This window comes from Equus asinus, chromosome 5, assembly GCF_041296235.1.
Source record: "Equus asinus isolate D_3611 breed Donkey chromosome 5, EquAss-T2T_v2, whole genome shotgun sequence".
NCBI lineage: Eukaryota > Metazoa > Chordata > Mammalia > Perissodactyla > Equidae > Equus > Equus asinus.
Genome location: NC_091794.1, coordinates 14114398 through 14131285, shown reverse-complemented (window position 1 = coordinate 14131285; position 16888 = coordinate 14114398). Strand labels below are relative to the sequence as shown.

At 40.6% G+C, this 16888-nt stretch overlaps 1 protein-coding gene across 8 annotated transcripts in view; it reads right to left on the bottom strand.

Moving 5' to 3' along the window:
* Nucleotides 1-13366: 13366 nt before the first annotated feature.
* The window catches only part of CD96 (CD96 molecule), a 90639-nt gene continuing 87117 nt past the window's right edge, over nt 13367-16888 (bottom strand). For 7 of the 8 annotated variants that reach the window (XM_014862295.3, XM_014862296.3, XM_044771627.2 and 4 more), the window contains one exon: nt 15556-15958. In XM_014862295.3, coding sequence (XP_014717781.1) covers nt 15850-15958 — 109 coding nt within the window. In that variant the 3' untranslated portion in view covers nt 15556-15849. Of the gene's footprint in view, nt 15959-16888 lie in introns of all 8 variants that reach the window. The other variant, XM_014862299.3, reaches the window with a different exon arrangement.

The following is a 16888-nucleotide window of genomic DNA, read 5'->3' as shown; positions in this document are numbered from 1 at the left end:
CCTGGGATCCGAACTGGCAAACCCTGGGCCGCCAAAGCGGAATGTGCGTACTTAATTGCTGCGCCACTGGGCCGGCCCCAGGACTGAAATTTTAAGGCAAGTCAATTTAATTAATAATTACAACCAAATGGAGTGCCTATCATGTACAAATCATTCTGATCCGTGCTCGGAATGGAAGAAAAGTTAAATGTTGGCGTCTGATTTAAAAAACCTCAGATAATTTATAATCCAAGAGAAAAGAGAGAGAAATATGTGGATTGTAAACTGTAACATGAGGCGGAATGAAGGGATCAGGGAGGTGCATGAGGAGGATGATAAAGAGGTGTGCGTTTTGATGGGGGAAGGGCAAAGGATGCACTGTTAGAGGAGGTGGCACTCAAGCCAGGTCTGGAATTCTGAGAAAAACTTCTGCACGTGGAAAATGGGTGGAGGGTTTTTGCTCGGGGAAAGGAATGTGGAACTGAGAAGACATCCGCCTAGCTGTGACAATGAACTGGAGACATGAAAAACAGAACCTACACTAGAGTGGCAGCACGTGGAGTAAGTGGGAAATACAAAATGCAACACGCGGTCATTGACCCTTCACAAGAGCACAGTGAGTTGGGTACTATAACCATCCCCACTTTACCAAGGACACCGAAGCTTAGAGGCTACACAGGTCTGCCCAAGTTCTCATAGCTGGTTAGTGGCACGGCTGTGGCTCCAAGTCTCGATCACTGTGCCAGTGGCTTCCTGTTGTATGTTACCTATTACTTTTGTTTTTGTAAACCTGGTAAAGGCTGTGTATGACCAAAGTATATTAAAGAGTTTAGGCTTTTTTTTCCCTATAGACAAAAGGGGCCATTGCAGGTTTTTGTGAAGGGGAGTAAAATGATTCACTGTCCTTTAGGAAGATAATTCTGGTATACTGAAGAATGGTTGAGAAATATGGTCTTTCAGGATAATCATTGAATTCAGTCAACTAAGCAAGAAAAAAGTGAGAAAGCATGCCGAAGCTGTGGACACAGAGACCAAATGCATGGCCTTTTTAAACTGTGGTGCTTGCCTTCCCCTCCCCGCCTCTCCTCTCCAAGGCTCTGTAATTCTACGGCCCCAGTACAGAGCCTGATTACTTCTGAAGTTATTTTTCCTCACTAGAAAGTCTCCTTAAATTGTTCACCCGTTTTCATTGTTTACAACCCAACCTGTTTCTATGAATCCATCTACAAATTTTGTTTTCTTTTCTGGAAGTGTTTACTTCATTACTTGATCAAGGACCCCACTGAATTCCGGAAGAGGTGACTGCAGGCTCTGCCCTCTCTCAGAGGCTACCATATTTTGAAAATGTCCAGGATGGTTCATTTTCTTCGGACTCGTGTCATAAATGAATAGTGAGGGTCCCAGAGCAAGTGCCTAAACAGCTTGTCATTTGGATATGTCCGGTTGGCAGGGCAAGACGGCCTGGCTTATACTTGACTGAAGGGACCCGGAGAGGCTCAGAAGAAACACAACGGGCTCAATGATACTGCGCTGCAGCTGTCCTTGGCCCCACATCCAAGGTCCTGTGCTGCCTTCCCTCCCAGTCCGTGTGCTAGATGGGAAAGGAACAGACCTCAGAGAGAATCAGAATCCAGGCACAAGTGTGCTCCAGGGACATTCCCAGCACATCGGTGAGGTTATATAATGCTTGGGGTTCCACAGTGATGTCTCGGTCACAATTTTTTTCCTGGCTGGAGGGTATGGGGCGGATTAGGGACTGAAATGAGGAGCCAGGTAAATGAGAGATACGATGGAGTATAAGGCTGCTTTGCTTTGTGCCTCGTATCAGCAGAGTTTATTTATCCATAGCCATCCCCAGCCTCCTTTTCGCAATTCAAGCCAAAAACCTGTGATAAGGATTAGAGTGGAATGAAGACCTGTCACCTGCATGGGTGGTGCTGGGGACATGGTGACAGCAGCAATTACCTCCAGGAAGAGTGACCTCATTGCAGTAACTCAGGACATTCAGGAAACCTCCAAGGAAGGGGAAGTAAAGAAGCACACTGCCTTGTGAACACATGTGACACATCTCAGACATTCCTGACATCAAAGGCAGAGTCAGGAGCTGGGGATCCAGTCATTTTGTTGATAAGGCTAGAGCCGGAGACCATATTATTGGGACTCAGACCCCGATTATACCCAAGTGAGTGTCTTTGAGAAGCTGAGTAAGAGAGAAGCAGCAGCTTAAACAGGAAGTGGTGACATGTGGTACCGCCTCATCCCCACCTGGTCTTTATGGTCCACAACTGGGATTCTGTATGGAGACGAGAGTGAATGGCAGCAGTAGCGGACCATAAGATTGTTTCTCTCATATTTGAACGCTTGGTGTTCAGGAAGAGAGCCTCTGTGCCTTAATATTTATAGGAAATAAAGTTTTTCTGGTGTACTTTAAAGAAAATTTCCTTTAACGACAACAAAGTGTTACTATAATACTTCTGAGGGAAGTGAATAACGAGTGATGATTGTAAAATTAGTTTAGTGTTCATTTATTGCTTCGGCCACATCATATTCCTGCACCGTCTTCCACTCTCCCTTCCCGCTCCATCCCTACAGCCATAACAAGTAAGTGAGCTAGTTAGCTAGTTACGGCAAAGTGCCTGATCTAATATGTTATGGAGCCACCTTCTGGCACTAACTGCACACTTCACACAGACAGTAAATTTCCTTTCAGTTATCCTAAAACTGTCTGCGTCTCACCAGCACCAGTAGGAATAAGTGGGAGTTAATGCAAAAATACCGATTCCTGGGTCATTACCAATCAGATCCCCTGAGGGTGCCACTCTTGTTTCTGCCTTTTAAATAAGCTCCCCAGGAGATCTTTGTGTCCCACATGCTTTCAAATGCAAAGCAGTTCAAAGACCTTGAAATGTCAAACAATTTCTCTTTTTTAAAAAAAGCTAGAATAGGTGAAATAGCAGAGTAAGCAATTCTTATCCCTGTTGTGTATAAATTTATGCAATTAGAGGAGACTATTTTGGCAGAAAAAGTTCATCTCAGCTTAACTGGCAGAAAAACCAACTGCTCTGCCTCACTTTTTTTTTCCAGGATACCCCACCCCAAGGTTCCTGGAGTTATGAGAATGACCTCAGCTATTAGAACTCATCTGTACTTCTGTGTATATTAGTAATCACTTGAAATTCAGTCAGAATTAGAACGACTTCTATATATTTGTTATCATTTAGCGAATTTGATCTTAAAAAGAAATGCATTCTTTTTAATGACCTGACTCTGCATTTTGGGTTGCTGTGACATCAGTTGGAAACAGTACGATGCCACATCATCCATGGACTGAATATCAGGCTAATTCAGAGCAGATCTTTTTCTCTTCCAACCTTATTATTAAAATTGCCAGTTTGTGCAAACAACTTTAACCAACCAAAATAATTCCTTTTTTACAACAAAGCAAATAAATTTCAAGGTAAATAAAAATGACTACTTAGTATTTTTCTCTTATCAACTCTCTCTGAATGTTAGGTTATAGTTAAAGCCCTTAGAGTGTTTTTTGGCCTTTTGATGATTTGGTTTCAAAGGATTCTGATCTGCTTGAGTCTGCAGCTAACCTCCCACTCAGCCACATGTCTCCTCCACCCTTCCTCAACTGCTGAGATTGGTCACGGAGGAAGTCCTAGTATGTCTAACATCTATCGGTACCTAGGGTTGCCACTTCCTTTCAGTAGCAGAAGTAAAAGAGAAAGTAAAGTTTATCCCACGCATCCTTCTGTTTCAGCCAAGTATAAAGAAAAATGTTCTAGAAGTCAGAGTTAGCAATGTAATGAAGTAGGGGAAGAAATGAGTCCCTGTGACTGGAAGTATCCAAGACAAGTTTGGCAACAATGGGACAGTGATGTGGCAGAGGGGATCGAAGTGTTTACTGGGAGATTGGACTAGATGAGCTTTTGGTCTCTCCAATATAGTCTGTTTTTTCCCTTCTCTGGCTATAGATACCTTTTACCTTTACACAATTAAGCATTCCCTTCCTATTCTCTTTATTACCTTTCCTCCCTCCAATCTTCAGTTTCTTCTGCTGGAACTGGGACTCCTGGAGTGAGACCAGGAGTATAAACACGAACCTGATCATCTAAAATCATGCTGCTACCTGCAAAGCCTTGAGACTGCGGTGTGGGAGTAGCTTTCTAATAAAGCCTTTATATTGGTCGCACGCTGCAGCCTCTGGGACAGCTCAAAAAATTCTGTACCCTCTCCCCACAGTCAGCAGCCAGGATGAGATGCTCTGACCTCAGGAGGCCAGCCTCAGAAAACAATTAGTAAAGTTCTCAGAACCAGGAGTATGAATGGCCTAGATAGCAGTCACCTTTGTGTTCTTCCAATACCCTCACAGTGATGGGACTGGTGTGTGTGCTGCCCTAGGGCAGAACTTCTCCGCTTTTCCACCTGAGATGCCCTCACCATGGAGAAGAGTAAATGCACCCTGCGCAGAGCCCCATGCGGCAAACACTGTTCATGGCATTTCTTTCAAGTTGCATGGTTTATTTTTTACAAATTCATTCAATTTTGTATATATACATATATATATGTATATACACCCACTACGAGTGAATAAAATTGATGTCTAGATGTGCTGTGTTTATTCCATGACTTTGAGTCTCTCCTGGCACACCTCCACATCCCTGGACATTTGTGTTCCCTAATATGAAAGTCTCAGGTCTGAGAGAAAGGCACCGAGAATCTGGGCAGATACAGTAAAGTTCTCTTGCTTCACTAAGTTCTGACCCAGTTCAGCAGGGTGGAAGACTACAGGCGAATTTGAGGCCAACCTTGAAATAGTGTCCATATGCCCAAACCTTAGGCAACATGGGCAACAGCAGTTTGAGAATCAGAGATATGGGCCAAATTTCTCTTGCCATCAGAGACATGACTGTCTCCTTAAAGAGAATAGAGGACCAAAGATCTCCTACCTACAGCTTAGCTCTCTGCTCTTGGCTCGATCAGGAAAATGCTTCACCTGTGGGGCCCAGCCTGTCCTTGTGGCACCGAGTGTACAATAGCAAAGCCTGATCAGTTCGTACAAAGGAGGCAGAAGACATGAGGCTCTGACCCGGGTCTGAACTCCCACGGCTGTTGTTTGCCCTGTTGAGATCTGTTCTTGCTCTCAGAGTTTTAGACCACAGTTCCTCACCTGGCTAACTGGGGTTCTTCTTTTCCTCCCAGTTGTATTGAGATATAATCGACATATAACACTGTGGAAGTTTACGGTATACAATGTGATGATTTGACATGTGTATATATTGTATATGTTGGGAAATGTTCACTACAATAAGGTTAGTTAACACATCCTTCACTTCACATAATTACCATTTTGTTGTTGTTGTTAAGGTGAGAACATTTAAGATCAATTCTTTTAGCAACTTTCAAGTATACAATATAGTATTGTTAACTAGAGACAACATGCTGTATTTCAGATCCCCAGAACTTACTTGTCTTATAGCTGGAAGTTTGTACCCTTTGACCAACATCTCCTCAGCTCCCGCATCCCCCATGGTGTTCCTGTTTACGTCTTTCCTGATTCCCTGGATCTGGCCTTTTCTCTGCACCTCTAAATATCAGCCCGATTCCATCAATCTGAGTGAAACTTTGAAACTGACCCAGAGGACTGTTTAACCCAAGGCATCTGTCAACCCACCCAGACTGAGCCCTGACCTCTCCTTGCCTGACTGAGCTGCCACAGTAAGAACATTTTGAAGAACATAGATTTCATGTGGATATATTGGTCTGTGACATGGAGCGAGTCAGAAAAGTCAGCTCACCATATTGAGTGAGGGACCATCACCCGTTTTTAGCTAAAGTCTCTGTTTGACAAGGCATGTTTCTCCTAATTCCTCCGTCGCTACCACCTGTCACTCCCTCACACAAACGCAGTTGAGCACTAACTTGTCCCAGGCCTTGCCCTCACTCTGGGAGTGCTGAGATGTGGAAAGCCCTCAGTCTCAAGGACATTTGAGTCCAGCAGAAGAGTTCGTGGCCTGCATTTCCTTAACTGCAAGTTTTGATCGGAACCCAAGTTCTGATTACACCTAACCAACAACGGCAAACCAAAATTTTGGTCTCAGTACAATAGAAAGTGTCTCCAAATTAAGTATTTATCAGACGAATGTGTATTGGCCAAGCTGTGTACCAAAAATTTGGGGTGATGGATAAAGTTCTCTAGGAGGAGAAGGGGAAGTGATCGCTGAGGCTTCTGCCCCCAGCTCCTGCTTGGGGAGAATCCAGTAGGAAGGCTGAACAGGAGCCTGCCTCCACCACCACCCGGAGTGTGGGGAACTGCTGTAAACTGGCAACTGTTTTCACCGTTTCTACTAAGGTGTCAACAAAAAACATGGCCTGAGGGTTTGGAGAGGAGCTGAAAGCTGTCTCTTGGGTGAAGTCTGGGCAGACACAGCTTAGTCTCCTTTGATGCGAAATGGTTTGATGGTGAGAGGAAAAGTTTGCCCTGGAGTTCTGGGAAAATCAAAGGGCTCTATTCATTTCCTTAAGAAAGAAAAATGGATTGAAGTTTTGGTGGATCCCAGCCATGACCTAAGGGAGAATAAAGCTCAGAAATGAAACAAAAACTGTGAACTTGCAGGATGAATCCTCATTTATTTCCTTCTGAACTTTCAGATTAAATAACACCCAAGAGAACAGAGAAAGAAAACTCTCCCAAATAAACAGATCTTTGCATCTTGTCTTACTATCTAAGGGCTGCAGTGCTTGGAAAAATAGGTTGATTTTGAGTCAAATTAAGGACTATTTATTAGAGTCTTACTTAAGCACTTAAAAAAAAAGCTTTCCATTTGGAAATAATGTGAATTTTTTTAAAAGTTTGTGAAAATAAAAACAGTAAAAAAATCCCTCACACATTCCCTTTACCAACATTCATCTATGATTAACATCTTTACCATCTGTTTTTCTCTCCCTGTGTATGTGTTTGTACTTAATTATGCATGCACAATGCATGTATGAATATGTGTGTATTATGTACACACGCACACATACCCATTTCAGAGTAAGTTATGCACATTATGGTCGTTTACTCCTAAATGCTGCAGTGTGTATTCCCTAAGAATCAGTGAGACATATGCCTCCTGTCTCCTTGCAGATCAACCTTGCAATAAAGCTATTTTCTTTCCCCAAAAGCTGATGCTGTAATAATTGGCTTATTTTATGCACATCAGGTAGGAGAACCCCAATTTTGTATGATAACAGAGTTAGATAATCCAATTAATTGTTATGCCTTTTTAGCTTCCTTTACTCTGGAATATTTTGAGAGCCTTTCTTTGTCTTTCAGACATTCCTCATTTTGTATTTATTTGACATTACTTTGTGATTGCATTCAGTTTATTCATTCTTTGCCTTAACACTGCATAGATGATATTGTGTCCTTCACGGGGTATCACATCCAAGGAGCATGAAGTCCAAGTGTTCCTCACTGGTGACGTTAGTTTTGATCACTTGATCAAGTTGTTGTCTAATTTCTCCAAAACATTGTTTCTCTTTCTTCTTTTTCCCCTCCCTTGTCACTAATAAGCATACTTCAGGGAGACCCTAAAGGCCATGCAGATATCCTGACTGTCGTCAAAATTTCCTCAATTTAGTATCTGTGATTAATCTAACCTGATCCAGTATTTACTATGATGCTTACAAAATGATGACTTTCCACCTCCAGCACTTTTTCCATATTAAGCAGGCAGCGCTCAGGGTCCTACTGTAGGCAAGAACCCTCACTTCTTCCCTCTCTCCCTTCCTTGCTTCCTTCTTCCCTCCTCCCTCCCTTCTTTCCTATTTTCCTTCCTTTCTTCCCCACCCTTGCCTACTTATATATCTACCATCTATTATGGGTAAGGACTCATGAATTCCTACTTTTTCCCAATGGTTTCTAATTTGTTAGTATACTTAATTATACTCGTGCTCAAACTGTCCTAGATTTAGCCAGTACGAGTCCTTTTAAGTTGGCTCCTGAACCCTTCTGACATACCTCCAGCATTTTTTGGAATCAGTTCTTATCTTCTGACATAACAAGATATTCCAATCTCATATCATATCTGCTTTGCCCTTAATCAGACATTTCTCTGAAAAGTTCTGATTTCCTTCAGCAGGAAATGATATTAGTGACCAAGATCTGAGAGCCAAGTGTGTTCATAGGTACTGGAATATCTTTGCTTCTGGGTCCTTTCAAAAGACAGATCTGGGAAAGATAGGCATGTATATATTCTTACAATACAACACACACGATCAAAAGGAACATCCTTAATGAGGAACAGGTAGACATCATGGGCCTCCAGATGTGATACCCTGGGAAGTACATTATCAGCTATGCAAATACCTAGTCATGAATACATATATTTAGGAAATCACGCATTCACATTGATATCTCCAATATGAATCCATCCCTGCATCCACATAGGTTCTTTCCTGTCTTCCTCTATTCCATATCTATATGTTCCTTCTCCCACAGTGAGAATCTGGGCTCCCCAAAACTCCACATTTACACATTTACTCAATCCTATAATATACACAGAATAGTTCCAGTATTGTTTTTCTCAAATCATTACAATAATTTTTTTAAAACCCTACTACAAAGCCTTCCAGATTTGTTTTCAATTCTCCCACCTTCCATCTCCCCCTCCTACATAAGACTGGGGGTAAATAGCCATTTATTGTGTTCATAGCTACTCAGATTAATAGTTTTTCTTTCTTTTTTCTCTTTCAGTGTGATTATGGTATTGATTTGAAATACAACTATGTTCATCTGTTTCGGTTTTTGGATTTTTTCTTCCTGTTCTTATTTAATTATGATTACTTTTTAAAATATGTAGAACATTAACATACTTTCATCAATCAAATTATACAAAAAAGTTTCCTCAGAGAAGTGTCATTCCTTCCCATACCCCTTCCACTCATTTTGGTCCTCATTCCTTGTGGCTAATCAACTTCTCTCTTTCTTGGGTTATCTTTCCTGTGTTTCTTTTCTGTAAAGATAGCCATCTATATATAAATTTTTTCTTCTTTCTTACACAGCTGTAGCGTATTGTATACTCTTTGCACTTTACTTTTCTCACTTAATGATGTCTCCTGGAAATCACTCCATATTAGTTAATAAAGATTTTATTTATTCTTATTTTTAGAGCTGTATAGTACTCCATTTTGTGTATTTACCATAGTATATTCAACTAATCTCCTATGTTTGGACATTTAGATAGTTTTAGAGTCTTAGAAATTACAAATACTGCTTCCATGAAGAACTTTGTGCATATACAGTTTGATATTGTTGGAGGCAGAATTTCAGAGTAAATTCCTGAAGATGAATTGCTAAGTCAAAGGGCAAATTAATACGTAGTTTTGTTTGATATTGTCAAATTGCTTTCCACAGTGGTTGCACCCTTTTTCATTCCTGTCAGCAACAGGTGAGAATGACCGTTACCCCATAGCCTCAACAACAGAGCATATTCTCAAACTTTTGAAATTCTTGACAAGTGAATGGGGAAGAAATGATGTCCTAGTGACGTTTTATTTGCGTTTATTTTAATATGGATGAATTTGAAATTTTTTGAAGTGTTTAAGAGTTGCTTTTATATCTTTTTTGTGGATCACTGGTTCATATCTGTAGCTCATTTTTCCAGAGGATTTTTCAGTTTTTTTATCCTCAATATTTGTAAGTTATTTACCAGTTAGGTATATTAGTCCTTTATCTAGGATATATGTCATAAATATTTTCACCTAGTTTATCATTTGACTTTTGATTTTGCTTTGTTCTTCCATGCAAATTTTTCTTATTTTTAAGTAGTCAAATTTATCCAGCTTTCCTTTCATTGCCTCTGAATATATATTTGTATAGTTATAGTTGTATGTAGTAGTAATTATAGTATGTATATACTGTAACTACACTATATTACATGTTATAGTGTATGTATACCATAGTGTATGTCTATATGTATATATATAACTATATAGTTATAATATCTATACACTATTATATTGTGTGTACATATATTTAGATATAATTATACATGAATATAGATAGATATACACACATATTAAGTATATACATAGTTACAGAAATATTCTCTTTTCTCAAGAGTTTGTATTAGGAATTGGTGTTGAATTTTTAAGCATCTGTAGAAATTAACCCTATGCTTTTCCTCCTAAGCCCTATTTATGTGGTGAATTATATTAAGAGATTTTCTGTTGTTGAACTTTCCTTGCATTCCTGGTATAGTCCTTCAGTAAGGTTTTCAAGTCCCATTACTATGTCTCAGATATCAGGGTTTCTACTGCCAGTGGCTTTGCCTCTATTGACAGCCCTCCCTTTGAAACCTTTAAAAAATTTTTGTTACACCATCCCTGAAATGATACCCTCTTCTTTAGTCTTTTCTCTTTTTTGTACATACTTTTTTTTTATCATGTTGTACTGTATTTGCTTGTTTAAATGTCTGCCTCTCCCATTAAACTCTATACTCACTGAAGGTATGGAGTGGTTCTCAGATTTTTTTTTATCAGTGTCTTGAGCGTCGAATCTACAAATCCTAAAGTAACCATCTGAAAGAGGTACTCAGGAGCAGAACTTGTCATACATCCCTTAACTAGCCACTGAAATTAAAATCAATTCCCATTTACAATTACATCACAGTAAGATCTATTAGGCACCAAAATACATCTCTTTGAATCAGTGCCACAGCTTTATGTATGAGAAAAATCCAATGCAACCCAATTACCTATAAGAATGAAATTATGCGGGTCCCAAACCAGTACAAAAATTGTTCCACCATACATGGAATTCTCAAATCCCCATTCCTCTTCCCATTTAGCATAACAGATATTTATGTCTTGAAGAGAGAAAGTGCAGAATAGAGAGGTTAACTATTGTACATGGTTCTCAGGTTGTCAGGTCCACCATCAAATTTCTCTTCACAATTCATGTAACTGTTGTTCCATCCCCTCTACCCTGCCTTCCTAGCACTTTTGAGTGATACTGAATGACATAATACTGTAATCGGTTTTGTTTGGTGGTATGACTTCTTTGGACGGTAAACGGGGAGTTGTCTGACAGAACTCAGGGCACGTGTGCATGTGTTCCTGGCATTAACAAGGGCAGCTGGATGTGGCCCCATTCACTTTCTCTTCTTTACATCGTGATCTTGGATTTGTTACTCTTCCCCTTTATTCTGCTCAGCACCCCTCCCTATAATCACAATCTCACTCAGACTTTGAGCAAACATGAGGAATCTGTGTGAGCAGACCAGGCAAAGAATATGACAGAGGTTGGAAGGGTAGAACGGTGCATGTTGGGGAGAAACATTCTGATTCTATTCTTCTCATTTATATGTTAAGTTGTGCCCAACTAATGTCCAGACCCATCACAGAAGCACTAGACAAGGTTTAAGAGTAATTTCAAAAGTGTTTCCTGTCCCTGATCTTGCCTAAGGTCATATTCTCCTCCTCTGTGGTCATGCCTTTCTTGCTGCAGCATGGAGCTCTGTTAGTAATCACAGATTCCAGACAAAAGCCCCTTTGCGGGAGCTGGAAAACAAAATGCCTTGTTCCCACCATCTCATCATATGTTTCTGGCTGGAACATCAGCCCATTTCTGCCAGTTAATGTCTTCTTCTAGGGTCGTGAAGTTGACTCGCCGTTTCAGCTGTCTCTGCTGGACACTCAAGCTTCAGCTGGTTGACACAGCCATGATTGCTGTTGTCAAAAACTCACGCTATGTATGTCAGCCCTCAGGGGACACTGTTTCTGTATTTCTGCAGATTCAAACTCCAAGTTTAAGCCAAAGCCACTCTCCTAAATCAGAGTGTCAAAAGGGCTGCCTTCAAGAAACTCCTCCCTGCTTAGAGCCTCTGAGACAATGTCCTTTTCATTCTCTCTTGCCTAGGTTAGTTTCTCTAAACTTTCTTTCTAGCTTCTCATCTTGGTTATGCTCCTCTCTCTTTTTATTGTCTAGTCATTTTTTTTTCACACTTTCTTGGGCCTCTCACCCCCAGGGGTCAATTATTTCTACTTTTCTTTGTTTTCTGCCAACAATTTTTGGAATATAATACCTGGGCACTACAAAAAAATCAATATTTACTTAAATGAACACAAAACAGCTCTTATGTATAAGAAATGAAGGTACCAAGCAATTAAATATCATGCTATAATGGAAATTGATCACACATTGGACTGGAAATCAGAGATCTAGGTTATCATTTTGGTTCTATCACGTCTAATTACATGACCTTGAGGAAGTCAATTTCACAGAGCCTCTAACTCCTTATTTGTAATGTGACCTCTAACGCTCATCCTGGTCAAATATTTTATGATTTTAAAGACCTATAATGCAAAGTTAATTGGTAAAGCCAACATTTGTTCTTCAGTTAAAATAAAACTTATGCTGAATCAAAGGAAAGACTATTTTTGACTGAGGCATACATTTTATCTATTACCCTAGGCATACAAGCTAAAATATGCCTACCTCTGGACTTGTGTGTATAGATTAACTACTGCTACAACAATGCTGTGTAGCAATCACACAGTTTCAGTGGCATATGACAGTATTTAATTTATGCATCTTTGAAGTAGGCTAGAGGTTGGCTGATCTTGATTGGGCCTGGCTTGGATGGTTCTGCTCTGCTCCATGAGTCTCATCTTCTTCTTGGAGCTAGAAGGTCATCCTGAAATGTTCTTCTCATGGTAATGGCAGAGAACAAGCGAGTGAGTCTAATCATACAAGCACCTTTCTAGCCTTGGGTTAGTGATGCCCATGATACTCCATTGTCCAAAGCAAATCACACAGCCAAGCCCAAAGTCAAGGGGTCCTTATGATTCAGGTGGGTAAGGAAGTGAACATTTCTGAACAAAAGTCTCATCTAACACACCGTGCTTCAGAAATGAGTGATGAAAATGCTTATGTGTGGCTTCTTCTCAGTGAAAATGAAGGCAGGGATGAAGACACACAGGAAACTTAGGGATTAGAGTCTGGTGTTGCTACCTCTCCTCTTGTGGGACAGAACTAAATCCACTCCACAGAGAAGAGTTGCTGGTTTGAGACAGGCTCTATGAACTTACCTTCATGCAATTTTAAAGTGCAGGTGAAACTGTCATTTTAATTAAATGAGGGAGGTCAAGATCATAGCATGGCCTGAAAAGTATCTAGACACCCTCTCTCTTGCAGGCTTGTGAAAAATTCCTCTGAACCACTGAGTGCGGTTCCACCACAGACAAGCAACCACTCACTGTGTTCCAGTTGGAGAAGAATTTGCAAATGCTGACCAGACTCATTTATAAGACCAAAAAAGGGTGATTCAAAGAGGAGTTAATACAAAAACACTGTGAGACACCTGTCATAGGATAGATTGAAAAATTACATAGCTTATGTTGTACTGCAAAATTGTCCATGTTTTTACTGAAAGAATCTAAACATCCTCCAACTCTGCCACTGTATATCCCAATACCTCTACTCGTATTCACATCTCTTAAAGAAACAGTAAAATAAAGCCATAGTGATTTTTATACAAATATTGATGATTAAGTTGTAATAAATAAAAACTACACATGAAGCAACAGTCACAAATATATATGAAGTTAGTCATTTTTTCTTGAAGCTTTTCAGAGGCACTAATCCCTCTGGAGCTCTTTGCCTAGAGTGAATGCAAATGTGGGAGACCTTTGCCTCCAGCATGACAAAAAAACCAGAACTAATGAGGAATTAAGGGTAATTAAGACAGGCCAATATTAGTTTATTTTCCCATTTATTGAGCTGTATTAGTTATCTACGCCATGTAACAAATTATACCCAAAGTGATTGGTGTTAAACAATAAGTACTTATTATCTCACACAGTGTCTGTGGGTCGAGAATTCAGAAGAGGCTTAGCTGGAAGGTTCTGGTTCTCATGAGGTCCCAGTCCAAACACTGACTGAGGTTGCAGTTATCTGATGATTTGACTGGAGGCTGGAGGATGTGCTTCACGAGGCTCATTCACACAGCTGGCTAGCTGATGCTAGTTGATGCCTCAGTTCCTCAACAGATGGACCTCTCAACAGTGCTGTTTGAGTGCCCTCACAGCACGGCAACTGGCTTCCCGCAGAGCGAATGACCAAAGAGAGATCAAGGCGGAAGCTACAATGTATTTTACGACATAGCCTTTGAAGTCACACTCTGGTCATTTCTGCACTATCTTATTGGTTAGGCCAGGCCTGGGACTGGTACTCTCTCTCAAGATTATGCATGTGCATGACCCTGAGTGTGAATATCTGCTTAAATTTTACATCCTTGGTGCCTCACTTGCCTTACCCTGGTCCTAACTAGCTACACAAGTCAGCTGTGTTCAGTGTTGGTGAGGACTATAGAAGGGTGCCAATAGCAGGAGGCAAGAATGATGGGGCCATCTTGGAAGCTGGCCACAGTAAGAGCTAAGCACTTTGGTGCCAAGATTCTAATCAACGAGAAGGGACTTCCACTGATTCAGCAGTCGACTTTGGCAGAATGCTTGAATCATCTGGGAGAGTTGATGCCTGGGCCTCATTCCACAGAGATTCTGATTTAATTGATCTGGAGTGGAACAGCCGTGGTGTTTAAAAAAACTCTCCAAGTTATTCTCATGTGCAGTCAGGAACAAGTACACTGCAAATGAACTAAAGGTTCCTTTCGAGACTGAAGTCTACACAAAATTTGCTTGTCATATCTATCAGCAACATCTGTTCTTCCCTCCTAGGGAGGGAGTGTATGGGGAAGCTGAGAGGACAAGGGGTATCAGTAATTTATTTACTCACGAACTGCGCTGAATACAGAGTAGGCCTGGCTGACTAGATTTCCTCTCCATCACCTATATGTTCTGTTTGAACTATTTTGTAAAATATTGGTAGGAGCAGGATTAATTCATCAACACTAGTCTGATTTGAGGCTCTTTATCTGTCGCAAAACAGATCAAAGCAGGCAGACTGGATGAACAGGAAAGTCCTCAGATGAACAAGAGCGTAATGGGAATTAAATAAGTCAGATTAGGGTTAGGCTGCCTGTTTACTTATATAACAGCTTGGTAATAGTTTGATGCATGCATGCGTACGTGTGTACGCACACACACACACAGCACACACAGAGGTAAAGCCGAGAATGTGGCCACTCTTAGCTCACATAACTTGAGAGGCAAGTGCAGCGTTATATCTACTAGGCTACTTGGTTGTTGGCTAGTCATCCCTCGATCCCTCCTCATCTCATGGGGCAGGAGGCTGGGTGAACATGGTGGGAGGAAGAGAGAAGGAGGATTGGAACTGAGGTTCTTGTGCAAGGTATTCTGTTTTCCTCCAGTGAAAACAAACAACAGAATTTCAATAGGAAGATTCATTGCACTTTCCCATTATTTGGAACTCTCGCTAGGACTTTCCCATTTTCTTCTTCTTGTAATTTTCCTAGGGAATGCAACAAACCTCAGGGATTATCGTAAATTTGGCAAATAGTTTAGAATGTTGGCAGATGCCCAAAGAGAAGAGGATCTGGCCTGAACATATGCTCGAAACCATTGTCATCCCCTCAATCAGATAATTAAAATGAAAACTAAAAACACTGCACATATTTTTTAATGACGGCAGCCTAATTTGCACTTCTTACATAAGCAAGAAAATCCCTACAGATTGCACTGGGTGTGAGCATGACATATCCTCCCACTCTTGCTTAAATTTAAAGCATACACAGATGAAAGAGGGAGAGTTGCTGGGAATACAGGTCATTTAATTCTCACAGTCATTTCTGCTGCGGTAGAGGCTTGGCTAGAGGGCGATTATATTAAGACAGCACCAGAGCTACCTTCTCAATAGGATTCTAGCAGAGTCTTGCTGTATGGCAACGTCTCAAATGACTAGAGTGTCTCCATCTCTTGACAAGGCAGATCGCACCCAATGGACTCTTGAATGCAAGTGTACTTGATGGGAGGTGGCGGTGGCTTGAAAGGTGGGGGTCTTTCCATGCTAGGAACAAAACATTGCTCTGTCAATGCTAAGAATGTGAGAGGGTGATTGAAGGATATATACAAAATATTTTTTTGAAGTAGGAAACAGAGAAAGAGAAAGAGACATGCCCTACTAGTTCTCTTAGAAGTTTTTCTGGCAGAGCCTTCTGCTTGTTAGTCCTATCAGCCATTTGAACATCACAATAATATCATTAATTAACATTGATAAGGTATTTTATAGTTTGCAAAGCATTTTTATCATAACGTTATTTAATTTGTTCCTAGGAATTAGATATTCTTGTCACTGTTCTACAGATAAAACTGAGGCTCAGAGGTTTTAAGCAACTTCCTCAAGAGAACTAGACCAACAATTCAAATCTTTTAACTGGAACCTACACTATTCATGGCAACTGCCTCCTAATAGAAGGGTTTCTCTTATGTGAGTTAAAACATTCCTTCAGAGACAAAATTTTAAGATTCTGAGACTAAAGACTGAAGTTTTCCAAATAGTCCCTTTGCCAACCTTACCCCCAGCCTTCACCCACACACTCATTGCGTACTGTGGGCAACAGTAGAGGTGGGAAGTACAGCTTTTCTGAATCCCTGAGTTGATTGGTACTGGATGGATAATGCCAGAATCCCTGTTGTTTGAATCAGTGAACATTCTTAAAGTCATCTTTGTATAAAGTACTGTTCTATGTGAGCACAACTCATCTCTTTGTCTGAAATGCATCGAGCATAGGGGAGGATTTAGCTGTACAAATGCTCCAGCTCTCTGGATATCAGGAAACAGATAAGTCTGTGAGCAGATTTATGCCCTGAGTCAAATATCTCTACCCCTTGTCCACCAATCCATAGCACCTTAATTTCTCCAGAGAGATAGAGAAAGAGAGAGAGGGAGAGTTTCTCATTTCTATATAACACAGACATTTAAATATAGAACAATAAA